The sequence below is a fragment of the Melitaea cinxia genome, chromosome 26 (assembly GCF_905220565.1).
Source record: "Melitaea cinxia chromosome 26, ilMelCinx1.1, whole genome shotgun sequence".
Classification (NCBI taxonomy): Eukaryota; Metazoa; Arthropoda; class Insecta; order Lepidoptera; family Nymphalidae; genus Melitaea; species Melitaea cinxia.
Window position 1 is genome coordinate 2270803 of NC_059419.1, and position 24952 is coordinate 2295754.

Genomic DNA, 24952 nt, shown 5'->3' on the forward strand with positions numbered 1-24952 from the left:
TATTTAAGGCACAGTTCCTTCCTTCTTAACGTTAGAGGCATTTCATCTGACTCAACAAGAACGCTGTTAACAGGGCTTGTTCTGAAAGCTCCTAAACTTAATCTTAGACACGTATTATGAATGCTTTCTAAAGTTTTTAATATATTTGTCGAAGCTGAGTCATATATAACTGAGCCGTAGTCAATTTTTTGCCTTATTAAAGTTTTGTAGGTATTTTTAATACATTTGCTATCGGATCCCCAAGTATTTGATGACAAAATTTTAATAATATTCATCCTATTATAACATTCAGATTTAAGTATTTTTATGTGTGGAACCCAACTCAATCGAGAATCAAAGTTCAATCCTAATATTTTTAATTTATTAACTTCATTTATTTTGCAGTTATTTATAAATACATTCAATTTATCTTTATTTTTCTTTTTTGATAGGATCATGAGTTCCGTTTTAGTTTCAGAAAATTTAAAGCCAGTTTCTTTACTCCATTGGCTTAATTTATCTAAAGTGTCCTGTAAATTTTTTTCAGTTAATTTCAGATTATTGCCACTACATAAAATTGTTAAATCGTCTGCAAACAAGTAACCTTTCACTGGTCGTTTTATAACCTCCAAAACACTATTAATTGATATTAAAAATAAAATGACACTCAAAACAGAACCTTGGGGGAGTCCATTCTCAGTATGAGACGGATTTGAAAGAATACCATCAATTTTAACCCTTATCGATCTATTTGATAGAAAATTAATAACAAAGGCCAGTAGATTACCTCTTAGATTAAACTGTTGCAGAAGTAATACAACCTGTGTTTCCACACCATTTCATATGCTTTTTCTACATCAAGGGCGACTAATACTACTTTATTCTTATTTGTAAATGACTTGAGAATATCGTTTTCTAAAAGGCTTAAATGATCTAATGTAGATTTAAACTGTCTAAATCCAAACTGAGAAGTTGATAAATATTGATTTTGTTCCAAATACCATCTGATTCTATTACTTACAATTTTTTCTAAAATTTTACATAGATTACATGTAAGTGATATCGGTCTGTAGCTTGAGGTCATAGTGGGCAATTTACCTGGTTTTAGGACAGGTATGACAGTTGCCTCCCTCCACAGGTCAGGGAAAACTTGGTTTATCCACATGTAATTATAAATATCGATGAGTCGCTCAAGAGCCAAAATTGGAAGATTTTTGATAATAGTGTTTGAAATTTTATCGGGACCAGGGCTGGAATTTCCTAATTTTTGTATTATGAGGTTCAGTTCCTCCATCGATATATTTTGGTTAATAGGATCACTATTATCTTGTAAATCAAAACCTGAATGGGTTTCTTCTTTTTCTCTTTTATATTGTTTAAATTCTTGTCTGTAGTTATTGGAACTAGAGTTTCCTGCAAATCCACTAGCGAATAAGTCAGCGTTAATTTTAGGATCAGAACAAAGTTCTCCTTCATTGTTTTTTAAAATTATAGTTTCTTTTTTTCTTTTTTTTCCGTTTATAGAATATATTTTTTGCCATACAATTCCTAAGGGCGTTTGACTGTTAATCGACGAAATGTATCTTTCCCAATTTACTCTTTTACTTTCCTTGAAAATTCTTCTAGTCCTAGATCTCAACTTACGATATTCAATCTTTAACAATTCTTCCTTACGTTCGTCATCTGGTACTAATTCTTGTCTAAATTGTTTATTTAGGTTTTCTTTTTTAATTTTCACGTATTTTCTATATGCTCTTTTCGTTTCTTTTAATGACTTTGAACACTCTTCGCTCCACCATGGTACTTGTCTATTTTTCAATTTTCCACTAGTTTTAGGAATATATTTGTTAGCTGAGTTAATTATTATTTTGGTAAATTCATCTATAACTTCGTTTATACAAATATGTGAGTTAAATTTTATTTTTTCTGATTGTTTAATTTGATTTTCTATTTCATTTCTGAAATTAAACCAATCAGCATTTGAATATTTCCAATGCTTAGATACAGTTTGTGTACTAAGATTAAATTGTATTTCTGCAGATAATAATATTGGGAAGTAATCGCTGTCATAAAGGTAGTCGAATGCATTCCAATCAAAATATGATGATATATTTCGAGAAGCAAAAGATAAATCAATATGACTTGTGTGACCGTTACTAGAATTAAAATGTGTAGGTTTATTATTGTTTAGTAAAATTATATTCTCGTTTAAATCTAACCAGTCAGCTATTATTTTTCCCCTTTGATCGCAGTGACTTGAACCCCAGTAGAAATGATGACTATTAAAGTCTCCTAATAAAACAAAAGGCGTGGGAAGTTGATTAACCAAATTGTTAATTTCAGTATCACTAAAGGAACAGCTATTAGGTAGATATACATTGCAAATAGTTACTGCCAGTGGAAATTTGATTCTTATTGCTACTACTTCAAGGGAACTATTGATATTTATCAATTCAGGTAGTGTGTAAGGTTTAACGTAAGTAGCAACACCACCACTGGCAACACTGCTATGTAAGCGATTCTTATTAAAACATTCAAATTTTTTTAATTGAGTAAAATAATTATTTTTGAAGTTAGTTTCTTGAACACAAAAACATAGTGGATCAATATCATTCAAAATTAATTTTATGCTTTCGAATCGTGCTTGAAAACCATTGACGTTCCACTGTAAAATTTTCATAATATTAGGTTTTACAAAAATAAGTATATTAAACTATTTAGAAAATCAAAATTACAAATCACTTATCTTTCCTCAAATTAATTTCTTGCAATTTTCTCGTAAACCTTGAACATCTGTTTTTTAAATTTCTACTAAACTTAGGGTGAAAGAATAGGCACATGTTAATTAATTCTGCTATGTTATCCGTATAGTCTTGTAATACTTCTTGTATATTGTGTTTGTTCCGGGTTTCGTCTAGAAGGCTTCTTAATTGGTCCAATGATAGTGGAAAAAGGGGAATAGAATGTTGTTCGGTTCCTTGATTTCATTTTTAATATCAATCCATACTTGTTCTTCGGATCTGTTGTCTAATGTTTTCTTTTTAAGGAGTTTTTTTCCGGTTTTTTTTATTCTTCCAATGAAAAATTGCTATCGGTATCATTTGTATAGTCAGTCAATGGTACATACCATCTTCCATAATAAGGTCTATTTGATTCAAATCTGACTGTGAAGGTTCCGAAGTGGTGTTTGAGTGGACTCGTTTTATACCCTTATTGTGTTCAATTCCTTTGTAGAAACAGTTATTTTCTTTAGATTGAGGTTCTGAAATATCTTCTATATAAATGGGATTTTCATTTCGTTTTCTAGTGTTATTATTAGGATTTTTGGTGGCTGTTAAAGTGTGATTACTTTGGGGACAATTTTTAGCTAAATGCCCATTAGTGTTACAAATAAAACATTTCATGGATTCATTAGATATATAAATCCAGTAGTTTGTGTCTTCATAATGGATTTGAAGTGAATCAGGAAGTCTTTTTTCGTCCTCAGGAGACACATATAACTGACGTCTAAAACTCATTATGTGAGAGAAACCCACATCAGAAATTCCAACTTTCATAAAAGTAATTGGACTCAAAATTTTTACATTCATTTCATTGAATTTTTCTATTAAAACTTCGTGCGGAATGATGGGGCACACATTTGACAAAACAATACGTTTATTTCTTGAAATTAAGGGTCGAATATCCAAAATATGATCTTTGACTTTAATTGTTTTTGTAACATCAACAAGTTCATTAACCGTTTCTTTAGAATCCAAGTAGACACATATTCTTGAGTTGGCAATTCGGGAAATAAAGCGGATTGTCGATGGTTTCGTGACAGTTGACAGTGACACTAAATAATCTCGTAGCATTAGTCCGTCAATAGAATCAATTACGATAGCTTGGTCTTTCTTTGGGTACACTATTTTAGAGGTAACGTTGGCATAACTTACAGTAGGATTTTCCATGATGAATCAAGGTGCTCCTGTTGGCAGGAGCACCCGTAATAATATTTGTTTGTTACGATAGCAATATAACGAGCCGTTGTACAGGTCAGACTGCGATGAGACGCGCGGACCGATCGGCGCGGTGGTCGCGGGGTAACTGGCGATTTTTTTTTATATTGCCTTATAATTGCGTTTGCTCACTAACGAAAAAAAAAACGACTTCAATTTATAAAATCAGTTCAAAGTTAAATCAGTTCTAATTTATAAGGTACACATTTAAAATACAGTGAAAATAAGAACCTTCCTTACAAGTTTCCTAACTGAGGTAGGGCACAGCAGGAAATTTCCTGATCAAAATATGGTGCAGCCCGATTGGGGTAGTACTTCGACCTCACAGAAGATCTTGACGCCCGTAAAAAAAAAGATAAATATATGTAAATGTAATTAAATTAAAAGAGCATAGAATAAGAGAAAATTAATTATTTTTTAACGCGACGAACTAAATCACAGAGAGGTAAATATATATTTTAAAAAAAAGTTAGCGATCGGATTGGATTGGAGAACAAAATTAAATTGGACTAATTTAGAAAGCAATTTAATACAAGGAAACACAATTTTAAGCTTAATACAAATTTGAATGAACAAACAACTTTATCTTCCTTTTATGGATTAAACGAACGAGTTTAACACAACCCGAAATTATTTTAAATCTACACTATACACAGCGACCGAAATATATTTTTGATTAATCCGATATTAATTTAAACTACACTGAGGGTTCGGATTATTTCTGGCACGTGGGTGGAGGTTAACTGTGGTCACTTATCATAGCGGGTCTCCGTGACACGTGGCTCGGCAGAAAATCCCAGGATGATCCACCTGCCAGTCTCTCGAGTTCAGTTGTCCAAACTCCACGACACCATCTCCATCACGATGTCAGCCGGGGTAAAAAAAATTTGAGCAGTTCTTTATCGTAGATGTTGGGGTCCTAGCAGCCAAACCACAAAATCCTGCCACGTGGTATCACCGGCAACAACGGCACCGCACGTGTCCGCCACGCCAAGGACCCTGGAAGGTCACACCAGAAAGTGAGTCCTTCCGTAGTCAACCCGTAACGTCCCTGGGTTGATACGGAAATGGCCCACAAAGACAAGCACATTCTAATATTTTACAATAATTTATTTTCATAAAACAATAAGCTTTAGAGCAAATAAAATTAATCTAACACACATCAAAGACACGAGGATTATGAATGTTAAACTGACAAACACTTAATTTGTATATTAGTTTGAAAACTATTAAACAAAAATATTCCCACAGAAATACAGCTTAATAAAAAAACATCAAGCACGTAGAACAAAATTAACAAATGACAGTGATATAGAAATACCGAAACCTCGAACTAAAAAATACGGAAATAATAGTATTATACTTTAAGGAGCTAAACCATACAATAATTTACCAAAAAACATCAAGGAGGCAATCAGTATAAATCAGCTTAGCCTATTAAACATACACAAATGTAAAAAATAACACAAAATAATAAAAATTATAATAATAAAAATAGTAAAGTAACGTAAAATGGTTTTCAACTAATCATAAAATAAATAAATAAAATGTATGCAATTTCTACGAACTCATACCACTTCCAATCCTAAACTTCCAATCCTAATCAATCTTTGCATTTCTATTAAACTAGTTTGTCAACAACAGTACAAAGTATTCACTCTTTAAAAATATTATTTTTTGTATTTTGTGATTGTTGCTTTGTTTTGGCGTACATCCACTATACGATTTTAGTTGTAAATAAAATAATTTTTAACAAAAAAAAAACCGACTTCAAAAAGGAAACTAAAAAGTGAAAAATAAATTTACTTAGTACAAAGTAATTCGTATTTTGATTTAGTTAATCAGAAATGATTAAATAAATATTTTATAATTTTGAAGTCGGTGCCAAGTAAAACAATAACTACTCTAGTATCTACTCGTAAGTTGTATTCAGTTTTCTTTCATAATTTGTTTCATTGACTAGGTTGAATACTAAACTAACCACAAGGATTAACAACTAGACCGAAAATAAATATTTGTATAAACATAAATATCCACTCCGAGCGGCGGGAGTAGGACCCGCGACCGTCGGTGTTTAGGCGCCGCCGACACGGTACATGCACCATTATATCAAAGCGGTCGTCAAACAGCAAAAGGTAACTGCTGTAAATTGTTGAGAAATTCCCTCGAGTGTTTATGGGCTCCATCATCAAACCTGGTCCTGCGACACAGATGATCACACAGCGGGTAATTGCTATAAATCGTTGAAAAGTTCCCTCGAATATCTTTCGTCTCCATCATTAGACTTTAATGGCACTTGTAACTCATACAGGTGCAAAGTTCTCATCAATAGAAACGAATTAAGTTCAAACAGCCGGTAATTGCTATAAGTGGTTAAAGAGTACCCTCGACTATCTTTCGTCTCCATCATCAGACTGAAATGGCACTTATAACTCATATATATGCAAAGTTCTCATCAATAGAAACGAATTAAGTTCAAACAGCAGGTAATTGCTATAAATCGTTAAAGAGTTCCCTCGACTAACTTTTGTCTCCATCATCAGACTGTAATGGCACTTATAACTCATACATGTGCAAATTTCTCATCAATAGAAACGAATTAAGTTCAAAAAGCAGGTAATTGCTATAAATCGTTGAAGAGTTCCCTCGACTATCTTTCTTCTCCATCATCAGATCAACTCCAGACCTTTATTAAATAGTAGTGCTTTATAGTACTTAATGAAAACATGATTAAATTTACTAGTCACCCTTACGATTTTTTAAAGTTTCCCTCGATTTCTCTGGGATCCCATCATTAGATCCTGGTTTCCTTATCATGGTATCAAACTATGAATATCTCCTTTCCAACAAAAAAAGAATTATCAAAATCGGTTCATAAACGAAGAAGTTATCTCCGAACATACATAAAAAAAATATATATATACGGTCGAATTGAGTAACCTCCTCCTTTTTTTGAAGTCGGTTAATAATTGAATGTTACCGAACGTTCATATCTATATTATATTAATTTAATCATATGAAAAAAAAATTAAACCTACTTTTGAGAAATCCTGCTTTGTGTAAAAGGTTTTTGCGTTAAATATACAAATGTTGAAATTGAATGTTCTCATTTAAGTGAATATTTTTTTCTTTTTAACCAACTTCAGAAAAGGAGGAGGTTTCTCGATTCAACCGTATCTACAATATATTTTTTTGTGTTCGCGGATAACTTCGTCGTTTATAAACCGATTTTGTTGTTTTTTTTTTGTTTGAAAGGAAATATCGCAATGGTACTGGTAATGATACCATGATAAGGAAACCAGGATCTGATGATAGCATCCCAAAGAAATCAACAGGAATCTTAAAAACTCGTTAGTGGCGACTAGAGCGTTTGTTAATTCTTTTCGTCTAATCATTCATTATCATTTCAGCCTATTGCAGTCCACTGCTGGACATAGGCCTCCACAAATTCGCGCTAAAAATTGGAATGTCCTTATGTGTGTTGCCTATAGTCACCACGCTGGGCAGGCGGGTTGGTGACCGCAGGGCTGGCTATTTCGCACCTAAGACGCTGCTGCCCGTCTTCGGCCTGTCTATTTCAAAGCCAACAGTTGGATGGTTATCCCGCCATCGGTCGGCTTTATAAGTTCCAAGGTAGTAGTGGAACTGTGTTATCCACGGGAAGAGAGGAGGTGGCTATATTCTTTAATGCCGTAGCCACATAGGATTTCGTCTACTTACATTGTATTACTTGTCGATGTAATTGAAGCCGGTTTATTTCGTTTGCTAGCAAACACAATTACTGAGAATAAAGTTTCTTGAACCCCCATTTAACTGTGATAACAGTATTAAGCCTAAGTATAAGGTAGTATAAACGTAAAGAGCACGTTTTTAAAATCTTCTTCTTTACAACACTCACTAAAAGTGTAACAAGCATCCATAGTCAACAGAAGCACTTGTGTCGTTACTTGTACTAAATACATCCGCAATTAAAGCTTTATGCAGGATGTAAATGAATTGATTATTTTGAATCCGTATAATGTCATTATTAAATCATTTAAGCGCCGTTCAATCAAAGCGACACAATAATTACTTTTATTAAGTCAGTAACGCTTGATAACTACTCGTATATCATTATGCATTGTTTTAATATTTAAATTACATTTTATATAGATTTCGTTTTATTATTGTTACTCAAATGAATTATTTGCCAAGTTTCTCTATTAAATATATTTTTAACATTAAACGGAGGAGGTTTTCAGTTCGATTGTAATTTTTGTTTTTCCTTTCTTTCTTGTGTGTTAACCTTTGACTTTTTACTGGTCTTACAGACTTTGTTGAATCTTTTTTTATTCGAAAGCAGGTGCTTGTAATTTGATCCTATTTTTGTGTCCAAATTTGAATGAGACCTGATGAGCACTTTTTTTAAATTACCCTTAACGATGTGTATTGTGCTATTGGAACCTTTTTTGAGACCAAGCACAATTATTTATTTGCTAATATTTTCGCAAAAAAAATCTGATTGCAAGAATTTTTTTGTTAAAATTAATGCTTTCACTAATGAATTCATAAATGAAAAACGATACAGCTTAGGTTATATCTGATACTCTTGATATTTTTTGCTAGGCCGTGGGTGCAGTTTGTAGTGACCCTGCTTTCTTCTCTGCGGGTTGTGGTTTCAATTTTCGCCTGAGTCTGGGTGTAATATTTTTTATTTATATGTGTATGATTTCTATATGTTTATCATAGGTGTAGACGATCGTGTCACGATCAAAATCAACTTTATTCAAATAGAATTTAAAAGCACCTTCAAAAGGTCCTTTTACAAATTAAAATTTTTAAATGATTATTATTTTTAAAAGTGACGCTACCACCGATTTGGAATGTAAATTCTGCAGAGAAGAATCGGCAACAAAACCCAGAGAAACTTAGTTATGTCTTGCATGAAATAAAGCGTCACTAAGTCCACACACTTTATCATCTATGTAATCCTGCACCGAATAACAAGCTTTGTCTCTTAATTTATTTTTAATTACACTTTAAAATGTTGAGACATTTACGAAATTGTTTGTGGTATTTTATTATTAATGCGTGTTTGTATTTATTTATTTATTTTTATTCCTAAAATCAGAATTAGGTTCATAAAAAAGAAAATTTATAAAAATAACAATAGGATGTCACAAAGTTCACTGGATCAACTATTTTATAAAAGCAACGCGCTTGAATGTGTGACATTAAAAGCTATAACAAGGTTATTATAATGATTTTAAAATTCATCAAAGAGCTTTCATTACGTTCAAGCCGTTAAAAGTTGCATTAACTAATTAGTGCATAAAGAAAGCTCGTAAACGTGATTTACAGGCGATTTTCCGACAACGCCATTTCGTGTTCGGTACACGTAATAGCTTGGAGGAATTTCGACACTGTGTTTTAGTGTGTAATAAATGAAATAAGTGATTTTGTTTACTTTGTGCGCTTTGATAAAATGTGAAAATTTTATTGAGAGTGTTTTTCATTTGCCGTGACGGTACCGACATTGTTACAGATATTGACGATATCGTGACAGTAAAATGCCAGTAACGCCATTTGACAACGCCCTTACAACAGCTTCCACCACGATTAACTAATGTGTTAGGGGTCCGATACACACAATACACAAGCACAAATGCCCAGACCAAGCAAACATCCCTGATCGAACCCGTGACTGCCAACGCAAAAGCCAATGCTGCGACTATTGTGCCAAAGCATCTTTGATAAAATTTCCGAAAATCTCTTTTATACGTATTTTTCTATAAATTCAAATTTGTTAAAAGCTGGTAGAGAAGTGATTTTGTTTACTTTGTACTCTGTGATAAAAGGTTCAATTTCATTTGTGACTGTTTGATATTAGAAGTAACGGTAACGAGGTTTTTTACAGACGTGGATGATATCGTGACAATAAAGTATTTATTGAAACGTATATAAATGTGTTTTTCTATACGTATTCGTAGATGCTGGTAGAGAAGTGATTTTGTTTACTTTGTACGCTGTGATAAAATGTTACATTTCGTTCGAGAGTGTTTTTAATTTGGCGCTACGTTAACGGTATTGTTACAGATAGCGATATCGTGACACTAAAATGTTTCGTGTAACTTTATAATCAATTATTTTTTAATACACAGAGGTCTGTCCTTGTGGGTCTCCCCACCGTGCCTCGGAGAGCACGTTAAGCAGTCAGTTCTGGTTGTTATCATGTACACCTGATAGCGATCGTTACTTATAGTAAGGAATATATCTGCCAACCAACAGTGGAGCGGCGTGGTGGATTAAGCTACAATTCTACTCCTACATGGAGTATGGAAAGAAGCCTATTGTTACAGGTTGAACCGAAATAGACTGAAGTAAAGTATTGTCGCGCGTTAAAAAAATATGTAATAAATATATGTAAATGTAATTAAATTAAAGAGCATAAAATAAGAGAAAATTAATTATTTCTTAACGCGACGGATAAAATCACAGAAAGGTAAATATATAATGAAAAAATTGTTAAGAGAACGAACGAAGGATAAAAATATACGTTACAGTATTATTATACATTCTGTGATTAGTTAAAGCTGAACATGTCAAAATTGCACGCTGTGTTCACTGTAATAAGAATGAACATTGTAAAACCTTTCAAATTATTACACACATATACTTTGTATATTCAATCTGTGGACCCAATAAAAAAAATAAGTTGTTTGGCTTGTATACTAAAATAAAAATTTAAATTTCGTTTGAGAGCGTTTTTCATTAAGCGTGACAGTAATGACATTGTTAGTGATATTAACGATATCGTGGCACTGAAATTTTACTTATAAGTACATGTATTTTTCTAAACATAAAATATATACTGCTTCTGCCTGTAATATCCCACTATTGGGCTTAATCCACCACGCTGCTCCGATGCGGGTTGACGGATAAAATACATACAAGAAAAATAATTAAATAAAGCGGTAAAATCTGTTTGTTTGTTCCTTTGTAATAAATTACTAAGATAATAGCAATTCTGAAAATATAAAACTAATTTCCTAAATTCTTTACTTTTTGTGGGTAATTTTAGAAGTAATGTTGGCCGTAAAAGGATCACAAAGGAACATAAACCTTTAACTCAACTAAAATATTAAAAGTCTTATTTGTATTTATTTTGTATTAAATGTCGTAACAATATGTAATTAACTACACTTTTACCCATAATAATACAATCAACGATATTAACCGATATCGGCTATTGAAAATTAATTGAACTTTATGAATATTAATTGTTGGTTTATACGTTATTTTAAGGCACGAACAAATTATATTTATTTCATTTATATTAATAACTTCAATTTTTTTTTTTACTTATATATATTTAATTTTTACATTTTAATGAAACTTGCAATGTTAGCAAAAAGTATTGAAAAGTAAAAAACAAAATAAAATAAATTATTTTCTCTTTAGAAATATTTGAAAGTTTAATGACGAAATAACAGTTTAAAGGCCTTTTAAGGAACACTAAAAATTAGTTATTATTAGTCTACCCTCGTTACAGATAGACTACATTGTAGTCACTTTGTAGTCATTTTGTAGACTATCTGTAACTAAACATGTGACATCTGTCCTAACACAGGCACTTAGATCTAACACTAAAACGTTACTTGACTGTTATGTTTTGTGGGTGTAACCAGCGGAACAGACTTTATGGCAGCATACTCTAATCGTGGAATAGCAGGTAGGAATCGATACAAAAATAGAAGCGTTTCCGCTGGGGTGTGGTCTGAGTTATAAGCGCATGGGTTATAAAACTGTAATAATTTTATCGCTTCAAGTACCTAAAGAATATTATATACTTTTTTTTAATGTAGTGATTGTAGCTTTCTTAATGCATATAATCTTTATACAATATATAAAAATCACGTGTCACGATGTTTGTCCGGGCTAATCTCCAAATTTACTGGACCGATTTTAATTAAATTTTGCACAGATATGTAACATAGTTAAACCTTGAATTTAGACTATATTTTATTTTAATTAATGACCGCGATATTTATATCTCAAAATTAAAAAAATATAGTCCCACGAAGTTCGTAAGGTCGGCTAGTACAAAAAACTTTAGCTTTAGGTGATATTATTAGGGGATTTCTCTCTTTGGTCTCATTAAAATATACGAGTATGTAATAGCTACCAAAGTTAATTGTCAAAGATTTATTTTGTCTTTCGTCTTGTATATCTGATATATTTGAAATGTATAAAGGTATGAAGTCGAAATTATTATGAAATACATTTGGGACCTAGTGCTATAACACTTTTTAAGGAAATAGCGAAAAGGTTATTCGACGTCACAGGAGATCAAAGACCTGGCAGCTACTTCGGACAAAGAATTAGTCTAGCTATTCAAAGGGGGAACGCTGCCAGTATCTTCGGAACCTTGCCTAAAGGGACTCCTTTTAATAATATTTTTGAATTATTATATTATGTATATATTAAGGTGTTTTAGTTTAATGTTATTTATCTAATTACTATTATTATAAATACATTTTATATATTTGGTGGCAAGCAAGCATTCTATTCAACTAATAGCAAACGGTTACCGTAGCTCATGGACACTTGTGTGGGTAACACAAAAATAAATCGTACTAATTAAGAAATTGTGAGGCCGCGTTGGCACAACGGTCACAGCCATGGATTGTACCCGTTACGCTGATGGTTGTGGGTTCGATCCCCGCACATGACAAACATTTGTATTGGCCATATAGGTATTTGCCGTGGTCTGGGTGTTTGTGCAGTCCTTGTGGGTCACCCCACCGTGCCTCGGAGAGCCCGTTAAGCCGTCGGTCCCGGTTGTTATCATATACACCTGATAGCGATCGTTACTCATAGTAGGGAATATATCCGCCAACCCGCATTGGAGTAGCGTGGTGGATTAAGCTCTGATCCTTCTCCTACATGGGGAAAGAGGCCTATACCCAGCAGTACAATATTACAGGTTGAAGCGAAAGCTAATTCAAATAGTATAATTGCTTTTGCTCATATAAAAAACCAGACCAGTTTACATAGGCAAGTAATAAAATAGAAGAAGAAATAGAACAAGAAATTGTAATTTTTGTGAAATATTTTACTTTCTACTCTCTTCTACTTTAAATAGTGTTTGCAGATTGCTTTCTCTAATAAACTTCGAGTTTTTGGCACTTCTTAATAGAAGAAAGGCTTAAATAATAATCATAACAATATAATGATGTAACAAACAACACTAGTTTTACTTTTGTTGTGTATTAATTACAAAAAACGTTATTGCTTTAGAATTTCTTTGTGGAGTACAACGGTAATTTTCTAGCAAATATAATCGCTAATCGCTCCCGCTTCGACTTTTATCTTAGACCATGTCCTAAAGAATACGCCCAGCAAGGTGCGGCCTGCATACACAGTTGCTAATGGATTGCTTTTCATGCCCCTTATTATCGTTACAGATTCTAAAATTCGTTTTACAGCCCCTTTTGTACCTAAAATATTTTTAGATTTTATGAAAATACGTGTTTGTATAAATGTTATTTATTTCTCTGTAAACTTTAAATTTATTTGACTGTATAGATATATAAAGTACTGGCTTATTAGTATTTATTTAAATACAGTTTATTCATAATTGTCGATCGATGCATTGGCGCAGTCGGTAGTGGCCCTGCTTTCTGCTACAGGGTACTAGTTGTTTCATATCTACTCTATTACAATACTATCTTCTACTATTTATTCTACTGCTAGGCTATTAAAATAAATCACGAAAGGCTTGTCTAAAACATTCCTTAATTAAATACTTGTCAGAGTACCTCAAATCTGCAAAAGTAACACTCAAATGTTAAACTCATAACGTATTATATTACAATTTATCATAGAAAACTTACCAGAAATACCAATTTAATCACAACAAACAACTTAATTGCGATTTATCTATTTTGAAAGTTTACTTGAATTTCACGCTTAATATAAATCTAAATTAAAATGGTACCAGCCTGTGTCTGTGATTCTAGGTGTAAGGTTATGAACACAAATATTAATTTTCAAACGACAAATTTATTTTTAGTTGTATTTTACTAGCTGACCTAAATAGTTTCGAAACTCTATAACCTTTTTTTAATGAATATATGTATTAAGTTTTTTTAGTAACTTTAATACAAACTTTGACCAGATATTATCACACAAAAAAAAACTATCTATATATAAAATGATATCACCACGAGTAGCCACCGTTAACTGTTGTCCCTGAGGTACGGAGGGAAGACTCAAAAGAACGTATTACATCCAGATTAGAAATAAAGCTCTGTGTTTTTTTTTATGTCACTAGGTCGGCAAACAAGCGTACGGCTCACCTGATGGTAAGCGATTACCATAGCTTATAGACACCTGCAACACCAGAAGCATCGCAAGCGCGTTGCCGACCCAATCCCCAATCCCCCCAGGAGCTCTGGTCACCTTACTCATCAACAGGAACACAATACTGCTGTGTACAGATCTGCCCTTAGCAAATGTCAATTCTATGACATTTAAAATTATAGTAACTACTCGCAACAATTATTGAGTAAGACCTCACAAAAGGAAAGCTCTATGGTAGTGTACAGGGATCCATACTTGTCAAACCATGGTTTTTCAAGTATAGAAAGGCAAATAAGGTTAGGTCATTTTTGCACCCATGTCTTCCTTCACAAAATTAGAGTAAAGGATTCTTCACTTTGCAAATGTGGTCTTGAGGAAGGCACTCTTGAACAAATATTTTTAACTGTTCAAAACTTCAGTTTTCCCTCTATGATGTTCTTACCCTTGAGATACCTCGCCCATCTAACCTGAGGTCTCTTTTAGCATAAGTTCATTCTCAGTTTATTGATATTTTATGTACCTATATTAATCAAAATAATATTAAATTGAAGCACTGTTTGTCTTGATTAACCCTACTAACCAATTTTTTTACATGTTTTTTTGTCTTTTGTTTTAGATACTAACTCGGCACTTAAAATTGATTGATTTGATTCATTTCTTCGTCTTTATTTTTGCTCTTACTACTTGCACTCCCACAAAACCTTACACAAAGCAAAGTTTTCTGTCCTAACTTAACAATTCTTATAATGCAAACTAAGATTCACTCAAAAGAAAGTAAAACCTCTTTACGTACGTTTGACTTGGGGAGTAAGCTGGTGAATGCGTGACGAGAGCCTTATGAAAATTGTGATCGGGCGAGGGAAACGGAAGTTGAGAGGGAGATTATAATTTAGTGAAGATAGAAAGAGATAGTTGTTAGGTTTCGTAAGTTTAGCTTCAGTCGTGTGGTCTAAAGCACACTCGTTTTTTTTTATATAACTAAGTAAACAAACAAGCGTACGGCTCACTTGATTGTAAGCGATTACTATAGCTTAAAGACGCCTGCAACACTGGAAGCATCATCGCAAGCGCGTTGCCCACCTTACCCGATCAGGCTGCTCCAGACTTTGGGCAGGATATTTTCTGCTGTGTCCTACCTCAGTCACAATTACTACAACATATATACATACCCTTTAAAATATTACGCACAATGTCGTCGTATCAAGCAGATTATGAACAATAATTGTTTAGACTTTATACTTATCTAAGTTTCAAGACTTTCCCAATTTCTAAATTCATTCTTTATAACATTTATTTAAAAATTCTTATAACACTATTTAATATTAATAAACAAAACCCTTTCTCTGTCAGAAAATCACTAGGATATAACTACGAAATAATTATAATGACCTAAATAATTCAGTGTAAATTATTTGGAAAACATGCCACCAGGTCGGTGCGATTGGTTGACATGAAAATGGGCGCCATCAAATATTTAGGTATGAAATAGTTCTTTTGTTTTCATGGTAGACATAACTATTACATATACGACTCATCGATAATCAGTAACAATTTTTCAATTCAATCTAGTGAACAGTATTTTAATATATTATATGTCATAATTTAGTAACGATTTTTAATCGACTTTAATAGGAAGGTGTGGAAGGTTTAACTGAGGTAGGGCACAGCAGGAATTCCCTGCTCAAAATATGGAGCAGCCCGACTGGGGAAGTACCTCGACCTTACAGAAGATCACAGCTAAATAATACTGTTTTCAAACAGTATTGTGTTCCTGTTGGTGAGTAAGGTGACCAGAGCTCCTGGGGAGGGATTGGGGATTGGGTCGGCAACGCGCTTGCGATGCTTCTGGTGTTGCAGGCGTCTATAAGCTACGGTAATCGCTTACCATCAGGTGAGCCGTACGCTTGTTTGCCGACCTAGTGATATATCAAAAAAAGGTGTTCAATTCAGCTGTATTTATATGTAATTACTTCATAACTTTTTGCTGGGTGTACCGATTTAGATTATCCTTTTTTTAATCAAAAGTTAATACTTGACACGCGGTTCAATTTAAATTTGACTGAGACCTGACGAGTACTTTTAGAGTTATATCTGATAATGCGTATTTATTTGACTATTTTTTCATCTGCGTTATATTACTTGTCGATGTAGTTGAAGTCGGTTTTTTTCATTTGCGAGCACATACAATTATATAATTTCATGTATTATTTTTTGTACATTAAAAGTTTGTAAAAGATTAAACGTGTACATTATTGCTTTTTTTTTGAAATTACACAAAAGAAAAATATAATTTGAAGCTGAACTCTACAAAGGCGTTTTAAACTACTTATTAAGTTGTACGTATTTATGAATATTTATGTTTTACAAATTTTTATATATGGACGCAATTCAGCCTGTAGAATCCCACTGCTGGGCGTAGGCCTCTTTCTCAATCTAGGAGAAGGTATCGAGAATAAACCACCACGCTGCTCAATTGCGGGTTGGCGGATATATATGAATACGTAGTGTGTATTTACATTAGGTAATACATTGTTATATAACTATGGATTATGCATGTAAAAATTGTACTAAGATTGTTTGTACAATTTTCAAACACATATAGCCGTATTAAAAGTATATGTATTTATTTATTAGTTATATAATGTTTTTTTCGTGATATAGTGATATATATATATATATATATATATATATATATATATATATATATATATATATATATATATATATATATATATATAGGATATTCCACCAGTAGCACTGGTCACATTACTCACCACAAGAATAAAACATTGCTTGAAAGAAGCATTATTAAGTTGTGATCTTCTGTAATTAATTTAATTTTTTAGAAAAATGCACAGGTTTTTCATCATGTGTACTCAACTTAATCATATACTCGCTATGTATACCAAACAGCAAACAATCTGATCAAAATCAAACCGTTGCCTAGCAACGAAATAACAATTTTGAAATATCTTCACTTTTCAAAAGCATCACAGTTCCATTCGATAAAGATACCTAGTTGCACGCATACGAAAAAATAAAAAATAAAAACGCGCAAATTCTTGTCACACTCGAACGGTCACAGATAAAAACGTGACAAGAATTAGTAATTTAATTCGCATTTTAAACAAGCGATTGTGACCTTAACATTTTGAATGGTGCAATGTATTGATTGAAGCTTAAGGCGATACAAACTAGGGCAGGTGAGGCGTCTTGTGTAGTTTATAGATTTAAAGTTATCGTGCTTTTTTGTTCTTATCGCACTCCAGGTGTTCGATATTTCTGTCTCTTTCACCTATTAAACTTTTATAAGATTGCTTCCACTGTATCAAGGACAATTTTATGCTTAAGATATTAATGTATATTGATGGATTTATTCTGTCAGTCATATTTAATTTTGTGTTGTTGTTATGTGTATGTTTTGATAAATGATTGTTTGAAATTATTTAATGGTGAATTATTAGATATGAAAATAATACGTTATTCTATAGAGTTAGTTCATTTATTTGAACGTTCTAATCTCAAGGGGTATTAATTCGACTTTATACATATACCTATAGTTGTACGATATGTGTATATAATTAGTATTACGTCAGAAAATGACGCACCCATGACTATGAAAGTAAGAAAATTGTCAAATCATGTGATTAACGTACTGACGGACTGATTCGCTGACTACTTTTTGTAACGTATAAGTAAAGAAATTAAAATATAAATCTGTTTATACATGTGTGTATTTTTGTCATATTTTCTAAGTTATAGTCTAATCCGACATAAGTAGATTTAACATACGATATCTAATATATAAAATTTTCGTGTCACAATATTAGTTACAATACTCGCTTCGGCCTGTAATATCCCACTACTGGGCATAAGCCTCTTTCCCCATGTTAGGGAAGGATCAGAGCTTTATCCACCACGCTGCTCCAATGCGGGTTGGCGGATATATTCCCTACTATGAGTAACGATCGCTATCAGGCGTAGATGATAACAACCGAGACCGACGGCTTAACGTGCTCTCCGAGGCACGGTGGGGAGACCCACAAGGACTACATTAACACCCAGACCACGGCAAACACCTGTATGGCCAATACAAATGTTTGTCATGTGCGGGGATCGAACCCTCAACCGCCAGCGCAACAGGCACACTACATGAAAATTACAATACTCCTCCGAATTAAATTTTTATTAAATTGTGTGTGCATATCGGGTAGGTCTGAGAATCGGCCAACATCTATTTTTCATACCCCTAAGTTATAAGGGAGGGGGATTTGGGGTGTCAGCATCATATACATAGATTTAACAACAATATTATTGCAATTATGCTAATACGACTAAAACCATGTTTTTGTTGTCTATTTATCTCTTTATATGATTGCGTAATAGCCAAAATGGACTAAACAGATTTTGATGATCCAAGACGTCGTCGCGAGCAAAATCGAGAGATTGGGCTAGTCGTTGACAAAAACCCTATCTGGCGTATATAAACATCATTTCTCAGAAACCAAAACTTAACCAAACAGATGTCGTAAATAGTAACATAAAATACATTATAATCTATATATAAATGAAAGTTTGTCTGTATATCCTTTATAGAATCGTAAACTATGCATTTGATTATGTGACATGATCTTCAGCAAAGTGTTGTGCATGAGTCCACAAAGGTTTCTGAGTTGGTACGACCAAAAAAAGCGTAGCAACGCGCGCAGGGTTCAGCTAGTAATTATAATAAATAAAAGCTTTTGCTTCAACACATTGGTTGGGAAAACTTGTTACGAATTACTTTAACAGTATTATGCGAGAACGTAAAAAATCTTTACGCAACATAAGTTTAAAAAAAATTATTTCTTCCGTATAATTTTCCGTAAATTTCTTTTTTCAGTTCTTTTTACGCAACTTCGCGTTCCATTTCATTAATGCGTATTTTAAGTATAAACTTAAAAAGTTATTCTGATGTATAATTTTATTTTGTTACGAGATGTACGTTGAGATTTTTAATGCGTTATATGTTGACGCTTTCTGGTTGTTTTATGCTTGTATTTATTGCGTAAGGCCTAACTGATTTCATAAGTAATTAGAGATCAGATTATTGTCGACTCAAAGAGACCAGTATTTTTCTTTTTTTTTTTAAATTGACAACTAGGTCGGTAAACAAGCGTGCGGCTTACCTGATGGTAAAGGATTACCGTAGCCTATAGATGCCTGCAATACCCAATTTCCCCAAGAGCTGTGGTCACCTTACTCACCACAGGAATACAACACTACTTAAAAGCAGTATTATTTAGCTGTGATCTTCTGTGAGGTCGAGGTACTTCCCCAATCAGGCTGCTTTAGATTTCGTGCAGGATATACCCGCTGTTTCCTACCTCAGTTAATCAATTTACGAGTATATACTCGTTAGCCCCATTTTTAGGTGTAAAGTTCTAGTGACTCCTTAAAATCTTAGGGTAAAACCGAAAACAACGATCCACGTTAGGTTTAAACAACAAACAAGCCCATCTTTTTACTGAAATTATATTATTTTTACCAATGGCGTCCATAATAAGGGCTTCCTGAGACCCCAGAGGGTGGCTACCCACAGTTTGGAAGATAATTATAGGCTGATAACGCTGAGTGGACCGCGGCCAATGAAAGCATTCATATTATTTATTTCTGTGTTACTCACACATTAGGGAATTCTAAACATTTTTTTTTATATCAAATTCGACTGTTCCAGCGGGGATTGAACCTGCACCTTCGACTAACTGTTTCGGTGCTCTAGCCAATTAAGCTATGGAACGATGTACCCGCTAGAGCGAAATTTTTGATATGATGATTTTATATGCGGTTTTGAGCGACCGCGGCGCCATCTATAGTGAGTCTTTTACAGCACTCGTAACAAATAAAAAATAGTGAAAACATGGCCAAAATATGTAGTCATAGATGCTGTTATTCCTCTACTTCTTAAAAGAATCTCATTAGTGGGGACCATTATAGTGTGTTAAAAACTTAATCTATATTTGCAGTCTTAATTGACTTTGATAATAATTACAAAAGAAGAGAATTACGCAATGTTTTTACCAGCTATGAGCGAGTTCAACTTATTGTTAATTAATAGAATACATTACAAAAGTAGGTATAACTTTAAACTTTGTGATGAACGACGTGTTATCGCAACGGTGTGACCGCTTTGTCGCACTGGTTTGAGGCTGTTCGCTAGCGGTTGTGAGTTCCATCCCCGCACATGACAAACATTTGTATTGGCCATAAATATATTTACCGTGGTCTGGCTCTTTGTGTAGTCCTTGTGGGTCTCCCCACCGAGCCTTGAATAGCACGTTTCACCGTCGGTTCCGGTTGTTATCATGTACAACTGGTACCGATCGTTACTTATAGGAGGGGAATATATCCAATCCGCATTGGAGCAGCATGTTGGATTAAGCTCTGATCTTTCTCTTACACGGTGAAAGAGGCTTATGCCCAGCAGTGGGATATTACAGGCTGAAGCGATAGAAGTTAGTTTTTTATTAATGAGACAACTGGCCCTTAGTAGTCGCGTAATATGGACTGTAATCATGCCAAGACTCTTTCAAATTCATTAAATACATTTGGGGTGGTATCCGGCACAGATGCCGATGTAAACCTGGTGAAGTTTAACGCCTCTAAGACCCAGGCGTGTCTATTTTCGGCAAAGCGGAGTCCTTTCCATCTGACTTCCTCTTTCCATGGTATTTCCGTGTCCATAACTGGCCACCTGGAGCTTCTTGGTGTTACTTTGTCATCGACCATCGATTTTGGCTTATACATAAAGGCAAAGGCTCAAATAGCTGCAAAAAAACCGGGCGTCCTCTAGAAGGTGAGACAGTAATTCACTCCGGAACAGCTTCTAAATTTATATCAAGCCCAAGTTCGATCATGCATGGAGTACTGCTCGCGTCTTTAGGATGGCTCAGCCAAGTACCAACTGGAGCTACTTGAGTCAATTGCGAGACGAGCCAGGAAACTCAACGGTGATGATGCACTGGTCGCTGCAAAGCTGCAAAGCTTGCGTCATCGGCGTAGGGTGGCCGGCCTGCCGGCTTTTTATCGGATACACTTCGGAAAGTGTGCGCAGGAACTCCATGACCTGATTCCCCCTTCTCCCTTCCATCTTCGTACAACCAGATGCTCTGCGTTACGCCACCTTTATATAGTTGACATTTCTCCTGCTTCCTCCTCCTGCGATTCACTAGTACAATCTCGATCTGTACGGCCAAAGAATGAAAATCTCTATCAGCGTCTTTGTTTCCAGAAAACTATAACCCGGGGATCTTTAAGTCGCGAGTGAACAGGTTACTTCTAGGTAAGCGTGCTCCATCTTAGACCGCATTTTCACTTATCATCAGGTAAAATAGTGGTCAAACGCAAGCCTATCATAGTATAAAAAAAATGTAAACAGGCAGAGAAAAAGCTAAAAATCCATTTCGGTATATTCGGTATCGATTATATTACTGCAAATATTTTTTTGCTTGCAAACGAAAATCAAAACTGACTTCAATTTAGAATCAATCAATCAATCAATCAATCAATCAGACATAGCAAGCACCAGCTTTCGATTATAAAAGATTCATCAAAGAATTATTGTTCAATATCAATACATCCAGTAAAAGATTATGAGATAAAAAATATAAAAGTACAGTCGAATTAAAAATCTCTTTCTTGTTTTGAAGACACTTTTTTAACACAAATACTTTTTTAACACAAATATTTTAAAAACTTCTTCAATGTACCAACTTCGACTTGATACAAGCTTTATAATAAACATAGTTAAACAGTTTGAAGGTAGTTTGAAATATGAGCGTCATTTAATTAAAATTTTACCCTCGTCACGTTATCACCAGTGCAGTTTCATGCAGAACTTTATCGAGTACTTGAAACACGAACAGATAAGTACGATTACGGTGTAATAAATTCGTTGTACTTTATCTATATAGTTTAAACACTTTAGCACTGGTTTTGAAGTATTTCCATTATCATTTATTACTAGAAGTGTAACGCTGTTCCGTCCTACGTGTAATTTTGATATTTGATCTGACATTTGTATTTGGAATTTTAAAGAGTTCTTGAATTCTTATGGCAATATGATTTCTGAAATCTAATTAACAATTTTTTCTTGCTTTATTGTAATAGGACCATCGAAGACTACTATACTTTCTGATTCTACTATACTTTCTGAGACGAAAATACTCTAGCACTTTTTCGAAGTGTGCAGGCGTAGATATAGAACGTGGTAAATATCTGATGTTGTGTGATTATACACGACGATCATTGGCACAAAAGGAGCTTTTTAACTGTTCTGGCTTACAAACAGAATAGGCAGTAACGGCAGCAACCTGATGATGTTTTGTATTCGGGTCATTAAAAATACGTTGATACGCGTTAAAAGGAACGAAGTGAAGTGAAAAGGAGATATAGTCCTTTGTATTTCCTGTTTGTAGTAACTTCCCTCTGCTGGTTTTTCAGTCTGGGGATATATCTGCTGAGGCAAACACATGTATTTTCTTTTATCACGTTTAGTTACTAGAAGTGCAGTAAAAACTGCTTTGCAATGGGCCAACTTTTTATGAAAGATACTCTTTCTAATAGTTTTAGAATTTCTATTTTCTAATAGATTAGACTATTAAAATCGTTGTAACAAGCGAGGTCACGGGTAGACATTAGTTACGGGTGAGTAGGATTTTCGGTTGACCAAGCCGGATAGGCCATTGTCTCTAGATAACACCGGCTTTTAATGTAATAGGATTGTTTCTTGGTCGAGAGTTATTTGCGTAATGTTGGTATTACTTAATTAAGCTTTTGTTGCGGCTATCGATACATATCGCGGTTATCTTTGTAAAATATTATTTAATGATAAATATTATTAAATATTTCTTGTTTATTTATCGTTAGACAGGCTAATTTCGTTTATTACGACATATTTTTTTATGAAATCTATAAATGACCTATTTATGATGTTTTTGCCGATTAAACCTCTTAAGACACCTGGTGCATGTTACGTGCTTCTAAATATTTTTTTTTTACTTCGATTTATTTAGATTGAAGTTAATATTGACTGTCAATTATTTTGAATACCATTTATTTTGTCTGCCGTTTATTTTGTACGCCATTCACTTTGACTGCGGTTCATTTTTTCTGCCGTTTACTTTGAACTCAATTCACTTTGCCTGCTATTTACTTTGACCGTCGTTTGCTTCGATCTCCGTTTACTTTAAGTGCCGTTTACGTTGACTATTCGATTGATATTTTTGGAGTTAAGAACCGATTTTCCCCCCCGGTTTATACAAAATATGAGGATTAAAATCTACTGAACGAATGACGTCATTACACTTCTATCGCACTTTTCCATCGCGCAACGCCATCTATCGCGTTAAGTCTAAAGGCATTACGACGTTTTCTAATAACGCCATCTTGTCGAATCGTATCATCGATAGATGGCGTCATTTGATTTGTTTATTTACCTTTTGCTATGGTATTAATATTTTTCTTAGACTAGTAAGCCTTTTTAGAACACAAACAGCAAAGACAAAGCCAGCTCTGCGGTCACCAACCCGCCTGCCCAGCGTGGTGACTATGGGCAAAACACATGAGTTCGCGCCATTTTTCGCTCGAGCTTGTGGAGGCCTATGTCCAGTAGTGGACTGCAATAGGCTGAAATGATGAAATAATGAGCAAGCCTTTTTTGTATGTATGATTTTATTTTTGTGTTACCCACACATTAGGAATTCTAAACATTTTTGAATATCATATCAAAAATTGACCGCTCCAGCGGGATAAGCCTTTTTTGTGCCTATTTAGACAGTCGATCTAAAGGAGTAAACTCCAGTCGTGCATCAGAGCTGACACACACTCTTTTTTTACTGCAGTTTACTTTGACCTTCGTTTACTTCGAGTGCTGTTTAATAGAATTGTTTACTTTGATTGCCGTTTAATGAGATTGCAATAGCCAATCGGTTTGTAATTACAAACTTCGCCGGGTCTGCATAAATAATTATGTACATATACATACAGATTTAATCCAGTCAATATGGACGACCACACCGTCGACCTGATATTCGGCGGTTCGCTGAAGTCTCTGCCGCCGGTCAGCTCGAAGATCGTAAGGATTTTCACCAGCTCAACATTTACAGGTAACATTAGTAATAATACCAGATTAATGAAGTGTAGTAAATACCATATAGTCAATCAGGCTTCAAAAGTGACGCTTGTAAGTTCAAGACAACATTTGTACTCCACCTCTTTATTTATCTTCAAATTAATTATTAATTTATTTTGAAATAACCTATATTTTTATAATCAGAATAACTCAAAATCAAAATCAAAAACATCTTTATTCAAATAGACTACGAAACACTTTCGAATCGTAATCTTAGAAATTAATATTTTAAAGTGACTATTACTTTTTGAAAGTAAAGCTACCATCGATTAGAAATGTAGATTCTGCAGAGAAAAATCAGCAAGAAATTCCAGTTACTCTTTTGAAAAAAATATATAAACTATGTTTTAGTATAAAATTAGTAATATATTACATGAAATCATGAATATTCTAGAAGATGGAGAAATCCATCAACTAAAAATACATAATTATTTATTACACACTCTCTACTCCTTCTTTT

The 24952-nt window shown here is 33.8% G+C and overlaps 1 protein-coding gene across 1 annotated transcript in view; it reads left to right on the plus strand.

Moving 5' to 3' along the window:
* The first annotated feature begins 24363 nt into the window (after positions 1 to 24363).
* Positions 24364 to 24952, plus strand: part of LOC123666593 (NACHT and WD repeat domain-containing protein 2) — a 52141-nt gene continuing 51552 nt past the window's right edge. The window contains exon 1 of the mRNA XM_045600694.1: positions 24364 to 24466. Within this exon, the coding sequence (XP_045456650.1) occupies positions 24364 to 24466 (103 nt within the window). The remainder of the gene's footprint in view (positions 24467 to 24952) is intronic.